The sequence below is a fragment of the Caretta caretta genome, chromosome 2 (assembly GCF_965140235.1).
Source record: "Caretta caretta isolate rCarCar2 chromosome 2, rCarCar1.hap1, whole genome shotgun sequence".
Lineage (NCBI taxonomy): Eukaryota > Metazoa > Chordata > Testudines > Cheloniidae > Caretta > Caretta caretta.
The window spans coordinates 195741588-195762305 of NC_134207.1; the positions used below are offsets into that span (position 1 = coordinate 195741588).

Below are 20718 nucleotides of genomic sequence, written 5' to 3' on the forward strand. Positions count from 1 at the left end.
TCTTTCTTTCAAGATGACAAGCTGTTGTTTCATTCCTGCATGGAACCTTCCTTTGCCAGTATTGAAAGATAGGAAAACCTAATCACTAGTGCTGTCAAGCGATTAAAAAAATTAATCATGATTTAAAAAATTAATCATGATTAATCGCACTGTTAATAATAGAATACCATTTATTTAAATATTTTTGGATGTTTTCTACATTTTCAAATATATTGATTTCATTTACAACACAGAATACAAAGTGTACAGCGCTCACTTTATATTTATTTTTGATTACAAATATTTGCACTGTAAAAAAAAATAAATCATATTTTTCAATTCACCTCATACGAGTACTGTAGTGCAATCTCTTTATCATGAAAGTTGAACTTACTAATGTAGAATTATGTACAAAAAACCCTGCATTCAAAAATAAAACAGTGTAAAATTTTAGAGCCTGCAAGTCATAGAATCATAGAATATCAGGGTTGGAAGGGACCTCAGGAGGTCATCTAGTCCAACCCCCTGCTCAAAAACAGGACCCATCCCCAATTAAATCATCCCAGCCAGGGCCTACCTCTTGTTCAGCCAATCGCCCTATCAAGGTTCCTTCTCCACTCTGAACTCTAGGGTACAGATGTGGGGACCTGCATGAAAAACCCCCTAGGCTTATTTTTACCAGCTTAGGTTAAAACTTCCCCAAGGTACAAACTATTTTACCTTTTGTCCCTGGACCTTATTGCTGCCACCACCAAGCGTCTAACAAAAATAACAGGGAAAGAGCCCACTTGGAAACTTCTTTCCCCCAAATCCCCCCAAGCCCCACACCCCCTTTCCTGAGGAAGGCTTGATAAAAATCCTCACCAATTTGCATAGGTGAACACAGACCCAAACCCTTGGATCTTAAGAACAATGAAAAAGCAGTCAGGTTCTTAAAATAGGTTGTGAGGAATGAAATGTATATTCCTGTTTTTGTGTCTTTTTGTAACTTAAGGTTTTGCCTAGAGCGATTCTCTGTGTTTTGAATCTGATTACCCTGTAAGGTATTTACCATCCTGATTTTACAGAGGTGATTCTTTTACTTTTTCTTTAATTAAAATCGTTTTTTTATCAGCCATTTAAACAAAACAGAATCTAATGCATAGCTTACTGACTTTTTACAGGAGTTCTGAGCTGCATTCCTGCTCTGGTCCCGGCAAAAGCATCACACGGACAGAGAGAACCCTTTGTTTTTTCCCCCCTCCAGCTTTGAAAGTATCTTATCTCCTCATTGGTCATTTTGGTCAGGTGCCAGCGAGGTTATCTTAGCTTCTTAACCCTCTACAGGTGAAAGGGTTTTTCCTCTGGCCAGGAGGGATTTAAAGTTGTTTGCCCTTCCCTTTATATTTATGACACGCCCAGACAAACAAGTTAGTTTACATTTGCAGGACATAATGCTGCCCACCTCTTGTTTACAGTCTCACCTGAAATTGAGACCAGGCGTTTGCATGGCATTGTTATAGCTGGCGTTGCAAGATATTTACGTGCCAGATGCACTAAAGATTCATATGTCCCTTCATGCTTCAACCACCATTCCAGTGAACGTGCGTCCATGCTGATTATGGATTCTTGTCGATAACAATCCAAAGCAGTGAGGACCAATGCATGTTCATTTTCATTATCTGAGTCAGATGCCATCAGCAGAAGGTTGATTTTTTTTGTTTTGTGGTGGTTTGCATTCTGTAGTTTCTGTAGAAAACCATGCACTCATCTGTAAATGCTGAGTCAGTTGCACTCTCTCTCCTGCCTCATCCTTTTTAAAAATGAGTACCATAAATTTAAATCAGTTTTCTGAAAACATAGAGTGAAATGAATCCCTTCACATCAAATGCTAGATCTCACCTTTGTAATGACTAGGGCCCTACCAAATTCGCGGCCATGAAAAATGCTTCACGGTCCATGAAATCTGGTCGTTTGTGTGCTTTTACACTCTGCTATACAGACTTTAGGGGGAAACCAGCGTTTCTCAAATTGGGGGTCCTGACCCAAAAGGGGCTATGGGGGGGCTCACTAGGTTATTGTTGGGGGGTCGTGGTATTGCCATCCTTACTTTTGTTCTGACTTCAGAGTTGGGTGGCTGGAGAGCGGTGGCTGTTGGCTGGGTGACCAGCTCTGAAGGCAGCACCCCACCAGTAGCAGCGCAGAAGTAACGGTGGCAACACCATACCATGCCCCACCCTTCCTTCTGCGCTGCTGCTGGCGGCGGCTCTGCCTTCAGAGCTGGGCTCCCGGCCAGCAGCTGCCGCTCTCCAGCTGCCCAGCTCTGAAAGCAGCGCCACTGCCAGCAGCAGCACAGAAGTAAGGGTAACAGTACCGCAACTCCCCCCCCCCCCCAATAACATTACAGCCACCACACAATTCCTTTTTGGGTCAGGACCCCTGCCTGCAATTACAACACTGTGAAATTTGAGATTTAAATATCTGAAATAATGAAATTAACAATTTTTAAAATCCTGACCGTGAAATTGACCAAAACGGACCGTGAATTTGGTAGGACCCTAGTAAGGGGATTGGTTGGGAGCCCTGTGTAAATATTGTGGTTTAATCAAGGATAAGTCAAATGCAATATTGGGTAGAGACGCACAATAAAAAGGTGATGCATTAGACAGCTGTAATCATTGCATAAATGAATGGCTAAAACAATTGTTTGAAGCAAGATGAAACTTAGCCAACCTGCCATATATTATTGGTCAAGAAATTTTTATAATTAATTCATGTTCCTGGTCACAGAAAGTAACAAATGGGAGGAGCGCACACAGATCGCTTTATGGAAGGTGTAGCACCACAGCCCCCAGATCAAAATGCACAGAGAACGTCCGTGGCAGAGCAAAAATACAGAGGCATCCATTTCTCACTTTGATTCTCTAGTAGCTCTGAAGAATGTGGAAGTGGTTTACTGTTACTTTTACAAATTGTATTTATTTCTCTGTTTGTCGTATGGTATGACACGAGGGAAATGCTGGCGCAGTCATGTTTTGTCATAATTTATTAGTGGGTTAGGGCTGTGGGCCCAGAACAAATTCTAGACAAAAGAAAAACATGTTTGGGTTTTTACAGAGCGCCTTGGCTACAGGAACAAAGCTGTGATTGGGAGTGCAAACATTTGGTATTTAGCTTGTCCCACTTGGGGTGACATCTGACAAATAGTCGGGGTTTGGTTTTAATTATCACCAAAAAAGAAAAAGCTTTCATTGAAAGTCTGCAACCAATTTTCCAACACAAAGACAAGAAGTTACTAAACAATGGAGAATGTTTTCTTAGTTTTAAAATGTTTTGAAAGAGCCATTGCTTCCATATATTTATGGTGGGGAGTTAGTGTAGTGATTATAAACAACCAAATAAAGTTGTTTGCTTACTTGTATACAGCGGTCAATATATCAACAGTTAATACTCATTGGTATCTTTGGTTCCATAGTCATCGTCTGTATTCAGAATAGGAAAAAAACTGGCAGCTGTGGTGTGGCAACTGTTCGCAAGATTTGTTGGTAAATGTTGTTTATGTTCTAGTAGCATCCAGAGAAACCATGTGATATTGGGGCCCCGCTGTGCGACGTGCTGTATGAACATCTAATAAGAGATAGTCCCTGCTGAGAAATCTCACAGACAAGACAGTCCAATAATGAGGGTGAGGGAAGAGGAAATTATAGTTGTTCCCACGTTACTGATGAGGAACTGAGCCACAGGGAGACAGAGGGTATGTCTACACAACAACAGCAAAAATACCCTGTGGCAGCAAGTCTCAGAGCCCAGGTTAGTAACTCATTCTGTTGTAAATATCTGTGAATTTGGTCCAGCCAATCTAGCAGCAAGCAGTTTTGCATAACCAAAAATGGCCAAATACTTAAGGCAAAATCATGAATCATGAATGCCTCCTTTGTAGCCAAAACAGATTTTTGTGGTCAAATGAGACTGTTTCATGTATAAACTTGTCTTCCGTTTAGCAAAATAGCTAAGGCAAGAATGGAAAATGGTTTACATTTTTATGAAATTGTGATTTTTCTCGAGTTTTATCAGCAGGGAGATTTTTTTTTCTTTCCACTACATGTCTACTGCCAAATTCTACTGCAGTGTCCCAAACTTTGGAAAGCGGCAGAGAGTCCTGTGGCACCTTATAGACTAACAGATGTATTGGAGCATAAGCTTTCGTGGGTGAATACATGCATCCGACGAAGTGGGTATTCACCCACGAAAACTTATGCTCCAATAAGTCTGTTAGTCTATAGGGTGCCACAGGACTCTTAGTCTGGATCTGTAAGAGTGGCAAATACGGCTACCCCTCTGATACTTGAAACTTTGGAAAGATTCATCATCTGAGCAGCTGAAATCCTTAATACTGTAGTTGATCTGCCAGTATCCTGCGACCTTCCAGAAAGTGACTCTTGTGGATCCCTACAAAGTATATGGATTTAACTACAAGTGGTTTTTCCTAGTTAAAGCTAAAATCTTTTTGTAAGCTACCATCTTAATTGTGGATCTGGAGAAAATTTAGATAGCCAGATTCTGCTCCCATTGAAGTAAATGAGGAATTTTGCCACTGATTTCAGTGGGAGCAGAATCTGGTCCAGTGCATGTAGGTTACTATTAACATAAATAGGAATAGCTTTGGAGTGAAGCAGAAGCAGCAGATTCACATGGCTATGTTGTAGCTATGGTGGTGTGTCGAATGGCCTTCCATCTTGAGTGGTCCCTGGCAAGTTGTCTTCCTTTGGCAAGAGTCATCAGGGGAGGATTTAGGCTTCTTAAATTCCCCCAGATTGCATCTTCCAACTTCATTCTTCTCCCTTTTTAAACCCAGTGGAAAGGATCCTTGGTAGAATTGTTACAAGAACCCTGTCATGTTCTGCGACTAGAACATCCAGAACAAGTGCTGGCAGAGCAGCAGCTGTGTTTTGTAAGTAGAAGGTCTGCTGTGTGTACTGTGATGGGACATGCCCCCATCCCACTGACAGCAAGCCTAACAAACGTCCCTGCACTCAGGCAGTGCCAATTAGGTGCACCTGCAGAGCATGTGTTGCCTGGAAAAGGGGAGCTTAAAAAGGTGAAGCTGGCCATGGAGCAAGGTGGGAAAGTTTTCCCAAGTAGAGAAGTTACTAGGAAAGCCTGATAGCCAGGGGACCCAAGCTCAAGGCAATGATTAGCCTTCCCTTCCCTCCACCACCTTTTTGTTTAGGGCAGACAGACACTGCAGCCCTGATACGGTCTCTGGACGTCTGCTCTCCATCAGTGCCCTGTTGCTGGACATGTAGAGCAGTGCCGTGGACTGGCAATAGACTCTGAAAGGGCCCTGGGAGTGAGCCCAACTCCCGCAGGGAACAGTGAGCTTGCCCAGGAGTGGCAGGTCTTGAGGGTACCCAGGGGCAAGAGATGACAGCCAAGCCCAGGCTGAGAATGTGCCTGAAGGGAAGGCAACACTTCAAAATACATTGTGGGGCAGTCCTTCGTTGGTGAATGAGCTTGCAGTAAATTGGGAACTGTCTGGTTTATCTGGAAGATTTGTAAAATATTATTCAACCAAGATACTAACATTAACCTTAGTACTGGAGGACACTGTGTCTTTGTGAAATTCTTTAGACTAATGCTTATTACAGTACCTGTGAAATTCCTGGTCAAACTTTACAGACAGGACAAGTGCATCAGGAGTTTTCTGGTACTTTATGCTTTGATTTAGGGTGGAAATTCTACCAAAACAGCTTTTCATAAGCTATTCCAACATTTTTCTTCCCATTTATTCATCAATTTATAAATGATCACTATTGCCTTAGCTCTGGAGTGCCTGACATTAATTACAAAATAAATTTGAAAGTCACAAAGTCTAGGTCTCCAAATACACACACTCTTAAAAACTCCCACTGTTTTGAATGGGAGCTGTGGAAGCTCAGCACATAACAGGACTGGGCCCATAGCATATAATACTACAGCAGTTCAGAGGTGCCTTTGGTTCTGAATGAGCAGAAATAGAGGGCTTTCAGAGATGGTAACGAGAGTGATTTGAGGCAGGAAAATATATTGGAGAGAGAATAGATTTGAAAATATTGGACAGTGTTGTCTAGAGAGGAGTCCCATAAAAGAAGTATACAGAGTAAGGAATAGTGTAGAGAAACTAATCAGGCATTCTTCTTTACTAAGAACCAGGGAACAATCAATTAAATTGAAAGGGGATATAGCTAAAGATAATGAAAGAACATTCTTTTTTATGCACATTTTGTCTGAGTTCATTAGGCTTAAAACTGTTGGCCATATCTATGAGAACATCCACAGTTATTTTAGAAAGTGTATCCTTTATCATTGGATATAAATCTTTATGCGTCAGAACATAAGCTAGGGGTTAGAAAGAAACTTCCATTATAGGCAGGTTATTTTATAATTGTCCAATATGGGGCTGTCTGGTACTTGTCATTGTCTGAGACAGGATACTGCACCAGAAGGAACACTAGTCTCATCCAGGCTGGCCATTACTCTGCTCTTGTATAGATGTAAGAGGTGTTACATGCCTGTTGGGGAAATTCTGACCTGTGAGGAGAATTTCTTTCACTTTTTACAGATATTCTCCCACAACCAAGGAATGTTAAGGCAGTGGGGATATTCTGAACAGTAGCCTAGTGAATCTGTCTAATCAGAACAAGAGAGCTGGGTTACTGTTCTCTGTAGCCCAAACATATTAAATATTTTGCAACCAATAAAATAACAGAATCACAGTCTTGTAATAGGGGGCCACTCCTTTACAACTTATTTATGAGTCAATGTGATTTGGAATGATTAGTACAGAACATCTGACCAAGCCCCTTTATCTAGATTTTGTTTTATTTTTCATTAGAATAAACCTTCATTAAGTTTCCATATTGCAGAGTATGAGGCTGAGTGACTTGCGCTGGATTGCTAGGGTCCCACTTGAGTGCTGTGGTTAAAATATCAGGTGTTCAACCTAGCTACTTTTGAGATTTCCCATTGCATGGAAACAAATGCCCGAGTCATTCCTCCATGAGCCAGGAAGTTGTTCCAGGAGTTTGTATTGTTCATATAGCATTGTCACTCTGAAGTGACACCTACTACGCCTTGGTAGTTGGTGTAATAGTGGATGGCTTTGAATGGACATTTCTTCAGCTTCTCTTGGAGGATCCTAGTGTCAAAACTCACGAATTAATCCTCAGAGATGCTGAGCACCTGCATCTCTTACTGACGACTACAGGATTTGCAGTTGCTCGACTCTTCTGATGGCTAGGCCTTAACGCTGGGGGCTGAATAGAGTTTATTTGTAAGACACTGTACTTGAGCTCAGATGGGAGTTTTCACCATTCTGAAGAATATTAAATACCATCAAGTATGCCAGTGAAGGACTAGATAGTGTTTTTAAAGGCACAGTCCTGCATTGGGGTCATGCAGAGCTACCCCATGTGAGAGGAGAGCTTCAGGGAGAGACCGTCATTCCCAGAGCACCCTGATGCACATGAGGAGTTTGCAAACTGCACTGTCCTTATAGGCCCGGCCTCCTTCCCTCACTGCTTTCTGTCCCCTGTGGGGTGCATAGAGGGAGTTGTCTTGGCGGCTGTGCAGGGCAGGATGATCCTTGCACCCACTTCCTCACAAATATGTGCAGGTGTCAGCCACAGTCTGGACTCTAAAATGCAGGCAACTAAAACCTTAATGCTAAACTCCCCCCAACCTGAGTAACAGGGCTGGGTGCTGGACAACTTTGGAGGAGGAGCTGTACTACTCTGTGGCTGCTAACCCAGCCTAATAATTGGATAGCTGCTATGAGTTAGGAGAAGAATACAGGTTGCAGCAGATACTTCTTCCGTAGCTATCCCCCAGTCTAGACCCCCAAATTCCCCTGTGTAGCAGTGCTCTGGGAGGCTATGCAGAGCAGAGGGTGTGCGCTCCTTGTAATAGCTTCCCTAGCACCTGCCTTATCTTGCACAGCAGACCTGGAGCAATTCCACTGCCAAAGGGCCCAAGTTGAGCTGTTGAGAGAGCTAAAGAATTTAGGACTAAGATTGCCTTTCACTTACCATTCTGAGACTATTCCTCTGAAGTGCAAAATAAAGAATTTGATTTATAATTTGAAGTAAATCCAGGAGTAAAATAATTGGAAAGGTGAAGCAGTCTCACTCTTACCAAACTGCTTTCCTAGGGGTCTATTCTGTTAGGTGCTGAGCAGCTCCTGCCAGTAGTTTAGCACCCTCTGCTCCCATTGACTTCACATTTATTTCAGTGGAAGTTCAAGACATTGAATTCCTCACAGAATCAGGTCCTATAGACTAAGGGTCTGATTTCCAGGCTGTTGAGCACCGGCAGCTCCGAACAGTTATGGATGGTTGGCACCTCTGAAAATCAGGCCCTACATGCAAGCCAACCTTTAATGCCTATGTTCTGAGGCTTGTGCTTAGAGTTTGTGTGTTATGTTCTGCTCCTTTTTTTCCCCAAGTGGAAATGATCATGGGTGAAATTGTTACCACAACCCAGCCATGTTCCTTCAGAATACTTGATGGCAAACCAGCAGCTGTGCTTTGTAAGTAGAAAGTGCTTGGCTTCATAGTGCACAAAGGGAAAGAGACACTTAAGAATGTGTTGTGGGGACAGGCCTTCATTTGCAGCATGATAAACTAGATAATATAAGAGATTTTCTACCTCCTATTTCCATGAGACCAGCATTGCTGTAGCACAGTATATTTATCCCAGTATTGCTGACGCTGATGCTCTCAATATTTCTGCTTTCACAATCTCTGTTTGTACTACTGCACAGTTTGAGGTGGCGAGTTACAGAACGCACGCTGGAACGGCACTCAGTGGGATGAAGGGAATCCATTTCAAAAGAAGAAATAACTGATAGAACATCAATAAATATTAAAATTGCCCATGGCATTTGAATCTTAAAGGAGAGCCTGAGAAATTATTATAATAAGGGTGCAGGTCTGCCACTGTTACACCTTTGTTCTATGAGGATGTCCACTGGGACCACTTGTGGGGTAAACCAGAAGTTGTCTCTCTTCTGTATTTGTGTGGCAAGCAGCACACTGTAGCCCCAGTCTTGACTGGGGCTTTTGAGCACTACCTGAGTACAAATAATTACTCCTTCTGAGTGCAGTATAAAGTAGTAGTAAGAGCGGAAGAGCTGAACTGTTACTAACTTGATGTAATGGTAAAAGGGACCAGGACATTCAAATCAAATTGGAGCATGAGAATTTCCATCATGCCAAATATATTCTGTGTCTGAGAGGGCATATTTGGAGCAAATAAACCTGTATGTACAAGCTCACAAAACCCTACCCTGTCCAACTCACATTTGAAAATTGTACAAGGACAGTTCAAAGGTCCAAATTCTGCCCCAAGGTTCACACTGTGCGACAGTACTGAAATGGCTTTGGTCCCAAGCGTAGAGGCAGATTCAGCCACCATTATGCCGAGTAATACCTACCTGCAGTGTGACTACTTGCAGAGGAGAGTGAGTAAGGATGGCTCATGTGGCACAGCCATATCCAGCAGTCCTTCAGTGGAAGTTTTTCTTGAGTATGGAGTAAATGAGGTTGTCTACACTAGGAGTTATTGCTGTGATTCTGCTGTTTGTGAACGCCCATCTCACACTCGCTCTCAGTGAGCTAGCGCAAGTGTAAATACATAGCAGTGTAGCTGCAATAGCACCAGGATCTGCAATGGAGGCACGTGTGAGCCATGCCAAATACAGACCCATCGGTTCCCAGGGCGAGTTTGTATTCGGTATGGCTCAGCCAAGAAACAGCCACTGCTGCTACACTGTTATTTATACTTGCACTAGCTGAATGAGAGCTAGCATGAGTTATGTGTACACCAGTATGGGAATCACAGCACTAGCTTGTAGTGTAGACAGAGCCTGAGACGAGCATAATGTAGCTCATACTATAAAACAGCCAAGGTTGGCAAGTCCTTGGGGTTTTTGTCATGCAGATAAAAACCCAGGTTGGGAGGGTGGTGGTTTTGCACATATTATATGGCAGAGCTGTCTTTGATAACGTTTGTTTCTAGAGACTTGTCTACATGGTGCATTAGTCTGCACCAGAGGGGTATAAATTCTAGTGCTCATTAGCAGGTTGTGTGCTAACTGGACCCCGTGGCCCCAGCTAGCATGCACTAGAAGTTCCCTAGTGCACGTTAATGTAGTCCTGTTTGAAACAGATATACATTGATGGTCACTAGGGAACTTACAGTGCCTGCCACCGGGGTCCACATGGGCCAGTTAGTGTGCAACACTCTAGTGCACATGAGAATTTACACCTCTTTGGGCAGACTAGTGCACCGTGTAGACAAGCCCTAAATTACACACACATTGCAGCTATAAACTAGTACTGTGATCCCTCTGCTCACACTGAGTAATACCTAAACCATGAGTAGTCCCGTTGGCTTTTATGGGACATGATGCAAGGTTCTGTTCAGCATTAGCAACGGGATCACAATCTGTCTTTAAAACTTTTGATGCTGTGTTGAATTTTCAAATTCTCATTGTCAGGTTTGTTGTGGTTATTGTCCTCTTTCCTCCAAATCTTTATTAATGCTGATTTCACTACTAATCTCTTTCTCTCTTGTTTGTATTATTAGGCAAAAGGCAAACTTCTGGGAATAGACTGAATTCTGCATTGTTATTCATTGTCATAATGTACTTCATTCATACTTATGTCGCGTTGTGGATTTTAATTAAAATTCTAACTCTATCAATTTTTAAAAAACTCACTAAATAAAAAAAAAGTAGACTTAGTACAAAGACAACAAGGAGTGGTAGAGACAAATTAAGCCAGATCAGGGGTGGGCAAACTTTTTGGCCTGAGGGCCACATCTGGGTGGGGAAATTGCATGCAGGGCCATGAATGTGGGGGACAGGTGCGGGGTGCTGCTGGGGGCTCAGGTCAGGGGGTGCAGAGTGCATGAGGGGGCTCAGGGCAGGAGGGAGGGGGCTCAGGGCAGGGGGCTGGGGTGCAGGAGTGCGGCAGGGGGCTCAGGGCAGGGGATTGGGGTGCAGTAGGGGTGCAGGAGTGCGGCAGGGGGCTCAGGGCAGGGGATTGGGGTGCAGTAGGGGTGCAGGAGTGCGGCAGGGGGCTCAGGGCAGGGGATTGGGGTGCAGTAGGGGTGTGGAGTGCGGCAGGGGGCTCAGGGCAGGGGGTTGGGGTGCAGTAGGGGTGTGGAGTGCGGCAGGGGGCTCAGGGCAGGGGGTTGGGGTTGGGGTGCGGGCTTCGGCCTGGTGCTGCTTACCTGGAGCGGCTCTGGGGTGGCAGTGGCGCGCAGTGGGGCTAAGGCGGGCTCCCTGCCTGTCCTGGCCCTGTGCCACTCCACTCCCAGAAGTGGCCGGCACTGCGTCCCTGCGGCCCCTGGGGCAGGAAGGGGGCTCTGTGTGCTGCTCTTGCCTGCAGGTACCTCCCCCGAAGCTCCCATTGGCCACAGTTCCCCGTTCCCAGCCAATAGGAGCTTCGGGGGAGGTACCTGTAGGTGAGGGCAGGGCGTGGAGCCCTCTGTCCCCCCCAAGGGCCGCAGGGATGTGGTGCCGGCTACATCCGGGAGCAGCGTGAGGCCAGGACAGGCAGGGAGCCTGCCTTAGCCTCGCTGTGCCATGGGGGTGGCAATCCTGCAGGCCGGATCCAAAGCCCTGATGGGCCAGCTTTGGCCCGTGCGTAATTTGCCCACCCTGAGCTAGAGCCAAGAATATTTTCTTTAAATCCAAAATTGATTTTAAGCCAAGATCATCATGAGGATCCACAGCTAAACTAGCGTGGTAGAATGGTATCTTGTAAAATACATTGACTAACCATGAGATGTTTATATCAAAACAAATTGCTTGAGAGTTACCTAGTGAAATGTGTGTGCATACGTGCCATGTAGAAATAGTGCTATTAAATAAAGGTTGGCACCATCATTTTTCTTTTCTGGATCCAGTAGCATTTTCTGCCACAGGCTTTTAGAGCTGAAATAAATTACTGCAGGAACTGAGGCTGGATCTATAGCTCTATTTGCTCAGCTTAAAGCCAAAATCTCGCCAAAAAGGGTGAGGGGAGGGGCTGTTCTGAAGATACGGTTGAATGTAGAAAATGTTGAAAAAATTTAAAAATGCCTAAAATATGAATCATAGAAGATTAATGTTTAGAAGAGACCTCAGGAAGTCATCTAGTCCAACCCCCTGCTCCAAGCAGGACATAACCCAAGTAAATCATCCCAGCCAGGGCTTTGTCAAGCCGGGCCTTAAAAACCTCTATGGATGGAGAGTCCACCACCTCCCTAGGTAACCCAGCCCAGTGCTTCACCACCCTCCTAGTGAAATAGTTTTTCCTAATATCCAACCTAGATCACCCTCACTGCAGCTTGAGACCATTGCTTCTTGTTCTGTCTGCCACCACTGAGAACAGCCTAGCTCCATCCTCTTTGGAACCCCACTTCAGGTAGTTGAAGGCTGCTATCAAATCCCCCCTCACTCTTCTGCAGACTAAATAAGCCCAGTTCCCTCAGCCTCTCTATGTAAGTCATGTGCCCCAGCCCCCTGATCATTTTCGTTGCCTGCCGCTGGACTCTCTCCACTTTGTGCACATCCTTTCTGTAGTGGGGAGGCCCAAACTGGATGCAGTACTCCGGATGTGGCCTCACCAGTGCTGAATAGAGGGGAATAATCGCTTCCCTTGATGTGCTGGCAATGCTCCTACTAATGCAGCCCAATATGCCTTTAGCCTTCTTGGCAACAAGGGCACACTGTGACACACATCCAGCTTCTCGCCAATGTAATCCCCAGGTCCTTTTCTGCAGAACTGCTGCTTAGCCAGTCGGTCCCCAGCCTGTAGAATCAGGCCAAGACTTTGTCATGTTCATAAAGGGCTTGGTCATGCCAGGAGCTGATTGCTCTGGTCTCAGTCCAGCACAGAATGTAAGCACATGCTTAACTTTAGGCATGTGAAGAGCTCATTGGCCTCCGTGGCTCTACTCACGTGTCTAAGGATAAGCATGTGGTGAAATACTTTGCTGGTTCAGAAAACCAGGCCTTATTCAGCGAGTCTTATTCATGTTTACTTTGCAATGGGGTTACTTGCAGAGTAACATGCTGCTCATGGGAACAGGTGTGGCAGCACTAGTCACTAAGTAAACAGTAAAACCTAAGGGGTGAGATCCTGGCTCCATTTAAATCTGTAGGAGTTTTGCCATTGACTTCAGTGGAACCAGGATTTCAACCTGGATGCTGCACTTAGCTGCCTCTTATTCAGCTGTGCAGGGGGTGCACACGGAGAGCAGTGCCTGCTCCCCAGATACGTCTCCTCCTAGCGAGTGGTTGGGGAGGGGGCAGAATCTTAGCTCAGTTTCACTAATCACAGGCTGGGCACGCGTGGGAGCTCAACTGTGACCTTTTGAGGGCTGTAGTAACTTATTTCTCCTTGTGCCCCACACCCTTCCCGTGCACAGCACGAGGGGGCTGGTGTATTCATGTACCAATCCTTGCTCAGGCCTGAGCCTAAAGGCAAAAGCTAGCCCTAAAGATTGAAACTCAGGGCAGATGCTGAGGGATTAATGACCAGCTTGGAGAAGTAACCAGACTGGTCATAAAGGCCCAAGGAAACTGTGTGTGGCTGAGTTATTGGTATGATATAAGATGAAACAGGCATGGACTGAAACTGTAAGGTTGTGGGCCAGATTCTGCTCTTCATTCACACTCATTTAAATCCAGAGTAACTCCACTGACATCAAGGCCTGGTGGTAGTTGAGATCAGCTAATGAGATTAGCTAATGTGCAGGTGGCTTGAGTTATCTCTCAACATTTGTTTCAGTTTATAATAAACAATTACAAAAAGCAGTAGCCAGAGAAGGATAGGTTCTAGGCTTGATTGATGTATTACTCATTGCAACATTTCATACTGCTGATTGATAATGCCGCTCTTAAGTAAGGCATTTGGTTTTGGTAACCATCATTCAGCTACTTAGGTCACACACCAGAAGTGTAAAGATTAATTAGTCGGTGTTTGCACAGACCTTTGAAAATGTAAATTGTGTTTTAGATTCATGGAGGATAGTTCCATCAATGGCTATTAGCCAGAGTCCCTAGTTTCTGTTTGCCAGAAGCTGGGAATGGACGACAGGGGATGGATCACTTGAGGGTTACCTGTTCTGTTCATTCCCTCTGAAGCATCTGGCAATGGTCACTGTTGGAAGGTAGGATTCTGGACTAGATAGACCTTTGGTCTGACCCAATATGGCCGTTCATAGGTAGATAGAGATATGCATAGGCCCAATCCTGATCTCCCTTATCCATGCAAAGAACTCTTATGTGGGTTGTACCATTGAAATCAGTGGGCCAATTCATGTAAGTAAAGGGTGGCAAGATCTTGTCCTAACTCAGTGGTTCTCAATCTGTTCCTAACTGGACCACGTTTTCCATACTGGGGGCCCTCCCTCCCATTTAGCGGCAAGGCAAGGTGGTCACAACGTCCAGGCTAAGAACCCCTGTCCTGGTGCTAAATATGATTCAAGCTTACAACTTTAAACACCTGTTCTCTTTCCCCACTGTAGGTTGCTCCTGTAATTAAAGAGAGAATGATGAAGAAAGGCAGCATGATGTTAGGGTACCAACCCCACCGTGGCAAAGTCAACTTCTTTCGCCAGGTAGTGATCAGTCCCCAGGTGAGCCGTGAGGACATGGACTTCCTGCTGGACGAGATTGACTTGCTTGGCAGAGACTTGTAGCTGTAGGTCAGCAGCACTAGGCGCTGCTTATATGCCTGATGTTTACCGATCAAGAATGCTTGTAGCCTACTGGTATTATATTTTGTAACAGGTAGTTGAAAGTTCAACAAGTAGCAATACTAAGGATTTCGCAGGTAGAATACCTCTGGACTTGAGCATCTGTTCTTACAAGTGGTCATAGCTGTGCCACTGCTTACAGCAGCTGCCTAAATGTCACCCTCACTACCGTTCGGAGAAGCATCACCTTCTGAGAATGATCTCCTATAGGCTAATAAGGCAGATATTTGGCAGGTACTGGTGGACAGACTGGGCCAGATTGGCCACTGACATAAGTGGGCATGATATCGTTAACTTCAGTGGAGTCGTGCCTGCTTATGTCAGCCATGAATTTAGCTCAGTGAGTATTAAAATCAAAGCACATCTCTGATACATTAAGATTTTAGCCTGGCATGCATTTAAGGATAAAGGCCCAGTTGGTGATTGAACTAGTAAGGCCTCATGCTAGGGGTCCTGTGGCTCTCTTAATGAAAGCCCCTAAACCAGCAAATTGCCCAGCACAAAATGGGCCCAATCAGCATTTGACCACGCATAAACCTATCATGATTTTAGCAGAGCTGAGAATGTTGGAATGAGGAGAGTATCATTTTTTAACTTTTTGTCAACAGGAGATATGTATAGTTTCTGAACTACTGTTCATATTTCCTTTCTTTTTAAAGTGTAAGCAGTTCTTTAGCAGCTTTAGACGCATGATAAAATTTTAACCAAAAAGTTAGAAAAATATATTTATCTTAAAGGGGTGTGGTTTTTATGCAGGGTAGCTATTTATTAAGAATTGATGTAACAAAGCATTGTATTTCTCATGGTTCCTTATAATTTTCCTACAGATTTAAAAAACGCTAGCTCTCGTGTGATCAGTGTGTAATTCTTTTTTGGCGTTAAACTTAAGCTGCTGTATAAGTTAAAATTTGTCTGTGATTTTAGCATATGAACATTGTTAAAAAAATAATAAGTGAAATACCAAAATTAAATTCTAACCTTTATAGTTATTCAGAATTACAGCATATTTTGACAAATAATTTTGTGAGTGATCTAGTTTAATCCTTTCTGTCTATAAAATGATTCTTTCAACCATAAAAATAGAAATCATAAATGTATCTTTGGGTGGGAGTTCTAGCAGTAAATTTAAGGAAATGGCCACATTTTTCACTTGTGACACTAACTTACTTTGATGTTTTATTCTTTGTTCCATAATCTGTCTCTGAGGAAGCACTAACCAATATGAACTTTCTTGTTGTAATGTATCTGTATTGCTGAAAGCTGTCTTTAAATGCAGTGCTGGATGTTTTCAATTCATGTGTTGTGGTAGTATCCAGTATTGTAGAACATTCCCATTTTTAGTCTCCAAGACATCAGTGTGGAAAGTTCATCAGTATCAGTCACACTATCAGTGCAGTAGATGGGAACAAGAGCTTGATAGACCTCTGTAGAGTATATGGGAATGGATACTTTTGAGCCATGGTCCACCATTGATGGTATTGGTGAGTTCTTGATAAAAATCATTGGCATAACCTAACCTTTTGTTTTTGCCTGTAATACTTACTGGTTCACATCATCAAACACTACTTGTGATTAAGGCTCTGTGTTTGTCATGGAGGTCATGGAAATCACAGATCCTGCGACTTTCTGTGACCTCCGTGACTTCTGCAGCAACTGGTGTGCCTGGTTGTTGCTGGGGCAGTCTTGGGCCCCCCGACCCTCCAGCAGCAGGAGTTTGGGGGTGGGGGGTGGGGCTAAGGACTGGGTATTGAGGTGTGGGCGGTGCTTACCTGGAGTGGGGAGGGCTCCACGTGTTGCATCTGCCTGCAGGCACCACTCCCGCAGCTCCCATTGGCCGTGGTTCCCAGGCAATGGGAGCTGCAGAACCAGGACTTGGGGCTGAGTGGAGGCAGCAGCACGTAGAGCAAAGAAGCCAGGTAGGGAGCCTGTCCCAGCCCCCCTCCCCCACAGTGCCCCCCCACAGTGCCCCCCCAAGCACCCGAGGCACCCCCCTGGGTTCCACCCCCCTCCCCAGTACCCGCAGTGCCCCCGCTGGAGCACCCGTGGTATCCCCCCGGCCGCACACTATCCCAAGCACCTGTGGTTGTCCCCCATCCCCCTCCCCCCGGCCTGTGCCTCCCGCATCACCTCCCGCGCTGTCCCCCCCAAGTTTTAGCCAGGGGTATGCAGTAAAAGTCATGGACAGATCACAGGTCATGAATTTTTGTTTACTGCCCGTGATCAGGCCGTGACTTTTACTAAAAATACCCTTGACTAAAACGTAGCCTTACCTTTGACTTCTGGGTATACCAGCCACCATAAAAACATAATTTAAAGCCCTGATCCAGCAAAGGACTCAAGTACCTGCTTAAAGTTAAGCACTCAGCAGGTCAGCGCCCAATTACTCTGGTAGACAGCCACCCCCTCTTGACTGGTGTGCAAAGAACCTAAAGAGCGCTGAGTTCTCAGAATTGCTTTGTTGTTGCTTCTTGAGATAGATGCTGTAGAGTAACCATTCTCCTTTTTTGGCTTAGAAAGAAAGTGTCAGCGTTTTCTGATTCTGGCCCAGATTCTCAGCTGATAAAAACCAGCCTGGCTCCATTCGCTTGAATAGAGCTATCCCAGGTTATACCAGCTGACGGTTTGGTCCTCTGTCTTTACTACTAGTGAAGAGTGTCACCATGCCATTACATTCATCTTAACAAATTACTGCTTTCCTTTATTTCCAGTGATTGAGACAGTCACCGAACACTTCTGGTTGTCTGTTTGAAACACCATAGTTCTAATTCTGTCATAGCGGTAGCTGTATTTTTAAACAAAAGCCAAATTGAACTTTTTTTGAATGTTTGCACAAAATATTTTTTGGATTTACACTTGCACTGTATTTGCTTTCTTGAAAGGTGAAGGTTAACCTTACAGTATGATGGAATTAACTTATTTGAGCTCTGTATTTTCTCTGTTGCCGTCCGCTCCCTGTAACGCCTGAGGTATGTAATAAGCGGGTCCTTCTTCAGGACTGTAACAGCATTTTTCTATAGTAGCTTATTTAGACCTAATAAATGCAAAATGTCTATTTTTTAGTCAATGATTTGAATAAAAAGCAAAGTAAATGACACTCTTATAAAGGGAGGCTGTGCTTGTCATTTGTAAATCTAAAAACCATGTCGCCTTTAAAGAAGGGCAAAGGGTGGGTGCTCCAGATGGAAGAAGCAGCATGGGTGTGAGAATGTCAGGTGCGCTCTACCCCTGGTGCAGGCTATGGGTGATTAATATGTGGCGACAGAAGAATACTGCCCATATTATTTTTGATAAACAGCTGGCATAAGGATGTGTTACAGTTTTACTCCTCTTCTCAGTTAAACTGTCAAATGCAGAAGTTAAACAGTCTTTGCAGCAAGTGGTAGTGTTAATTTTCTGAAGTATCTCAGTTGAAAATGAAATGATCACTCAACTCCTCCTCTTCTGGTCAGGGAATTACCATCATTCAGAGCACTGAGCCAGATTCTTCCAATGCACAGATATAACTCAAGACAGAATTTGACTCACTGTCTTTGGTTTCCTTTCTAATAATTACTGGTGTCTCACTAGCCAAACAGTTTTAGATGTGTGCCTTTTATGATTCACGTACATGGATTTGGTATTATGGTGTTATCTGTCATAAAGGAAGTTCTTAGACTGAGGATACAATGAGCCAAATTGTGCCCTCCCCTATGTGCATGCATATTGCAATAACTTGGAGCATAATTATTTTTGGGGAATTTTGCCTCTCTCTCCATCTGCAATTTCACACACACAAAACGGGTACAGCACATGCAGGAGAAATAATCTTGGACTATAGAGATCCTGCTAGTAAGAATTCCTCTATAGGATTGGCATAGTGTCTGATCCTGCAAGATTTGTATGCATGAAACTCCGATTGACTTCAGGATAAATCTTGTGTTTGGAGGGCTTGCTTGACTGGGCATTGAACATCATAGCCCAAAATTTGGATTTTTGTACTACGAAGAAGCTTCTTTGATTTGTCAATGCTGTAGTATATGTCTGGATAGAATTTTACAAGCAAAGGATGCATATCCCCCATAAAGCAAAGAAGATTAACTTAGTCTAACCCTAAGAAATGTTATCATACTCTTTCTCATACTGGATAGCACCATAGTCTACCCTTACTTCAGTGGGTCTGCTCATGGTGTAGTGTGAGTCAGTGAGTACCAGAATCTGGCCCCTAACGCTGCTGGTATATTTAAATGTGCGTCTTGCAAGTACACAGTTGCTAAGCAGTCTCCTTGGTCACAGGGTTAAGTAATGATTCTTAAAGTATCCATTTAGAAATTTTTGTACTCTGCAAAATTGTTTAATCACTTTAAGTCCAGTCTGGGTCTTCGTCCTGTTCTGGGGGGGTGATGGAGTCTGGGTCTTCGTCCGGTGATGGGGAGGTGATCTGTATTTATTTATACAGTTAATAAAGCTCCTTTGTGCTTTAGGAGAATGGCTGTCTACTAAATAGTGTACAGTGTCTAGAAATGCCACCCCTTATTTCTGGGTTATTTTAGAAGGGGCTACCTTGGTGAGGACAGAATCTGTCATGTTCTAGACCATGGCCATTTTAGAGGCATGGACTGCTTCTGCTCCTAGAAAAATCACCTGGGAGTGGTTTCGCATGCCATCAAAAACTCTCTTTAGCCTGCCTACGGCGTTGCTGTGCCCTGTCTCAAGCTGTGTAACAGTCAGACTATCTAGGTTTATCTGCCCTGAGTCCTCCTTAAACTTCTCTTTTGAAGGGATTGAGGTTTATCCTTATTGGCATCACACAGAACTGAAGTCTTCTCACTTATAACCCTAAATGCTACATCAGCATGCTCTCCAAATAGCCTATGACCCTTAAAGGGCAGAGCTCTCAGTCTCATTTTGCAAACTCAGTAGATCCCCTGCATCCAAGACGTAAGACAGAGGGCTTGTCTGTCCAGAACGTTAAATGGGATGCCCTGACACAGAATGGTAAGTGTCTCTAGCCACAACGTAAAAGTAATCTGCAGCCCGGGGCCTAAGAAGAGTTAGTTTTTCTTTCTTTGTTTTTGGTGCCGGAGTTTCTAGCCAAGCCTGTCTTGCTCCATGCTAACCTGAGTGGAAACTGCTCCAGACAACAGAGGAGTGATGCCAAAATTGAATATTCTGTTGGCCCATCGGCCATCACTGGAATTGGAACCTGGGTATCCATATTAGTGGGACTAGTGGGAAAAAATGGAGTTGAGGCTCCGTTTGGGTTGCATTGTCACCGTGTGGGCCTAGGTTTGCTCTTTAGTATTGATCTTTTCTCAGCTCAGGAAGACCCCAACCTACAGCTTCTACTTTAAGCATACCCTACCTCCTCCTCCTGCTTCCCGGCTTGAGAGGTGCGGTGGCAGGACCTGACAGCATCAGCCTGAGGAGAAGGGCTATTTCATGGTGTAGTGGGATTTACTGCAGACAGAAGTCGTCCCCTAGTTTCTAACTTATATGTATTCTCGTGGATCCATCCATCTGAACCATGCTTGTCCCTCTAATTTCTGAGAGCCTCCTTTTTATAGCCCCAAACCAGATCCAGCCCTTTCTCCCCATTCCCTACCCCCATTGACTCAACAAGACACTGGGGTGTGATCATTTTGCGAGATGCACAGTGAGGCACCTGGCTCCTGGAAATTAGCCAACCCCCAGATATCTTCCACCTGTGAACAGTCCAGTTTTCCTATAGGTGAGTTGGTTGATGTTGTAAAGCACTTTGAAAATATCAGCAATGTATGCAGTAAGGTAAAAGCTAAATGTTGTTGTTGTTCTTCTTACATGCTGAAATAATGCAATTGCACATATTCATTATGTCATAATTGCCCATGCTAATTGCAGGTTGGATACATTCAAAACAGCCCTGTTGGGTAAATGCACTGTGCAACTCATGAGAAATCGTGGTGCAGGGTTTTTCTTTCTTTAAATTGGATCTAACTCTACACAATTAGATGT

General features: G+C 44.2%; 1 protein-coding gene across 4 annotated transcripts in view; it reads left to right on the top strand.

Moving 5' to 3' along the window:
- Positions 1–20718, top strand: part of GADL1 (glutamate decarboxylase like 1) — a 244640-nt gene that overhangs the window by 92134 nt on the left and 131788 nt on the right. For 2 of the 4 annotated variants that reach the window (XM_048838655.2, XM_048838654.2), the window contains exon 15: positions 14518–17852. The exons of 1 other annotated variant lie outside the window; for it this stretch is intronic. In XM_048838655.2, coding sequence (XP_048694612.1) covers positions 14518–14691 — 174 coding nt within the window. In that variant the 3' untranslated portion in view covers positions 14692–17852. Of the gene's footprint in view, positions 1–3528; positions 3711–14517; positions 17853–20718 lie in introns of those variants that run through there. One more of the 4 variants, XM_075125722.1, reaches the window with a different exon arrangement.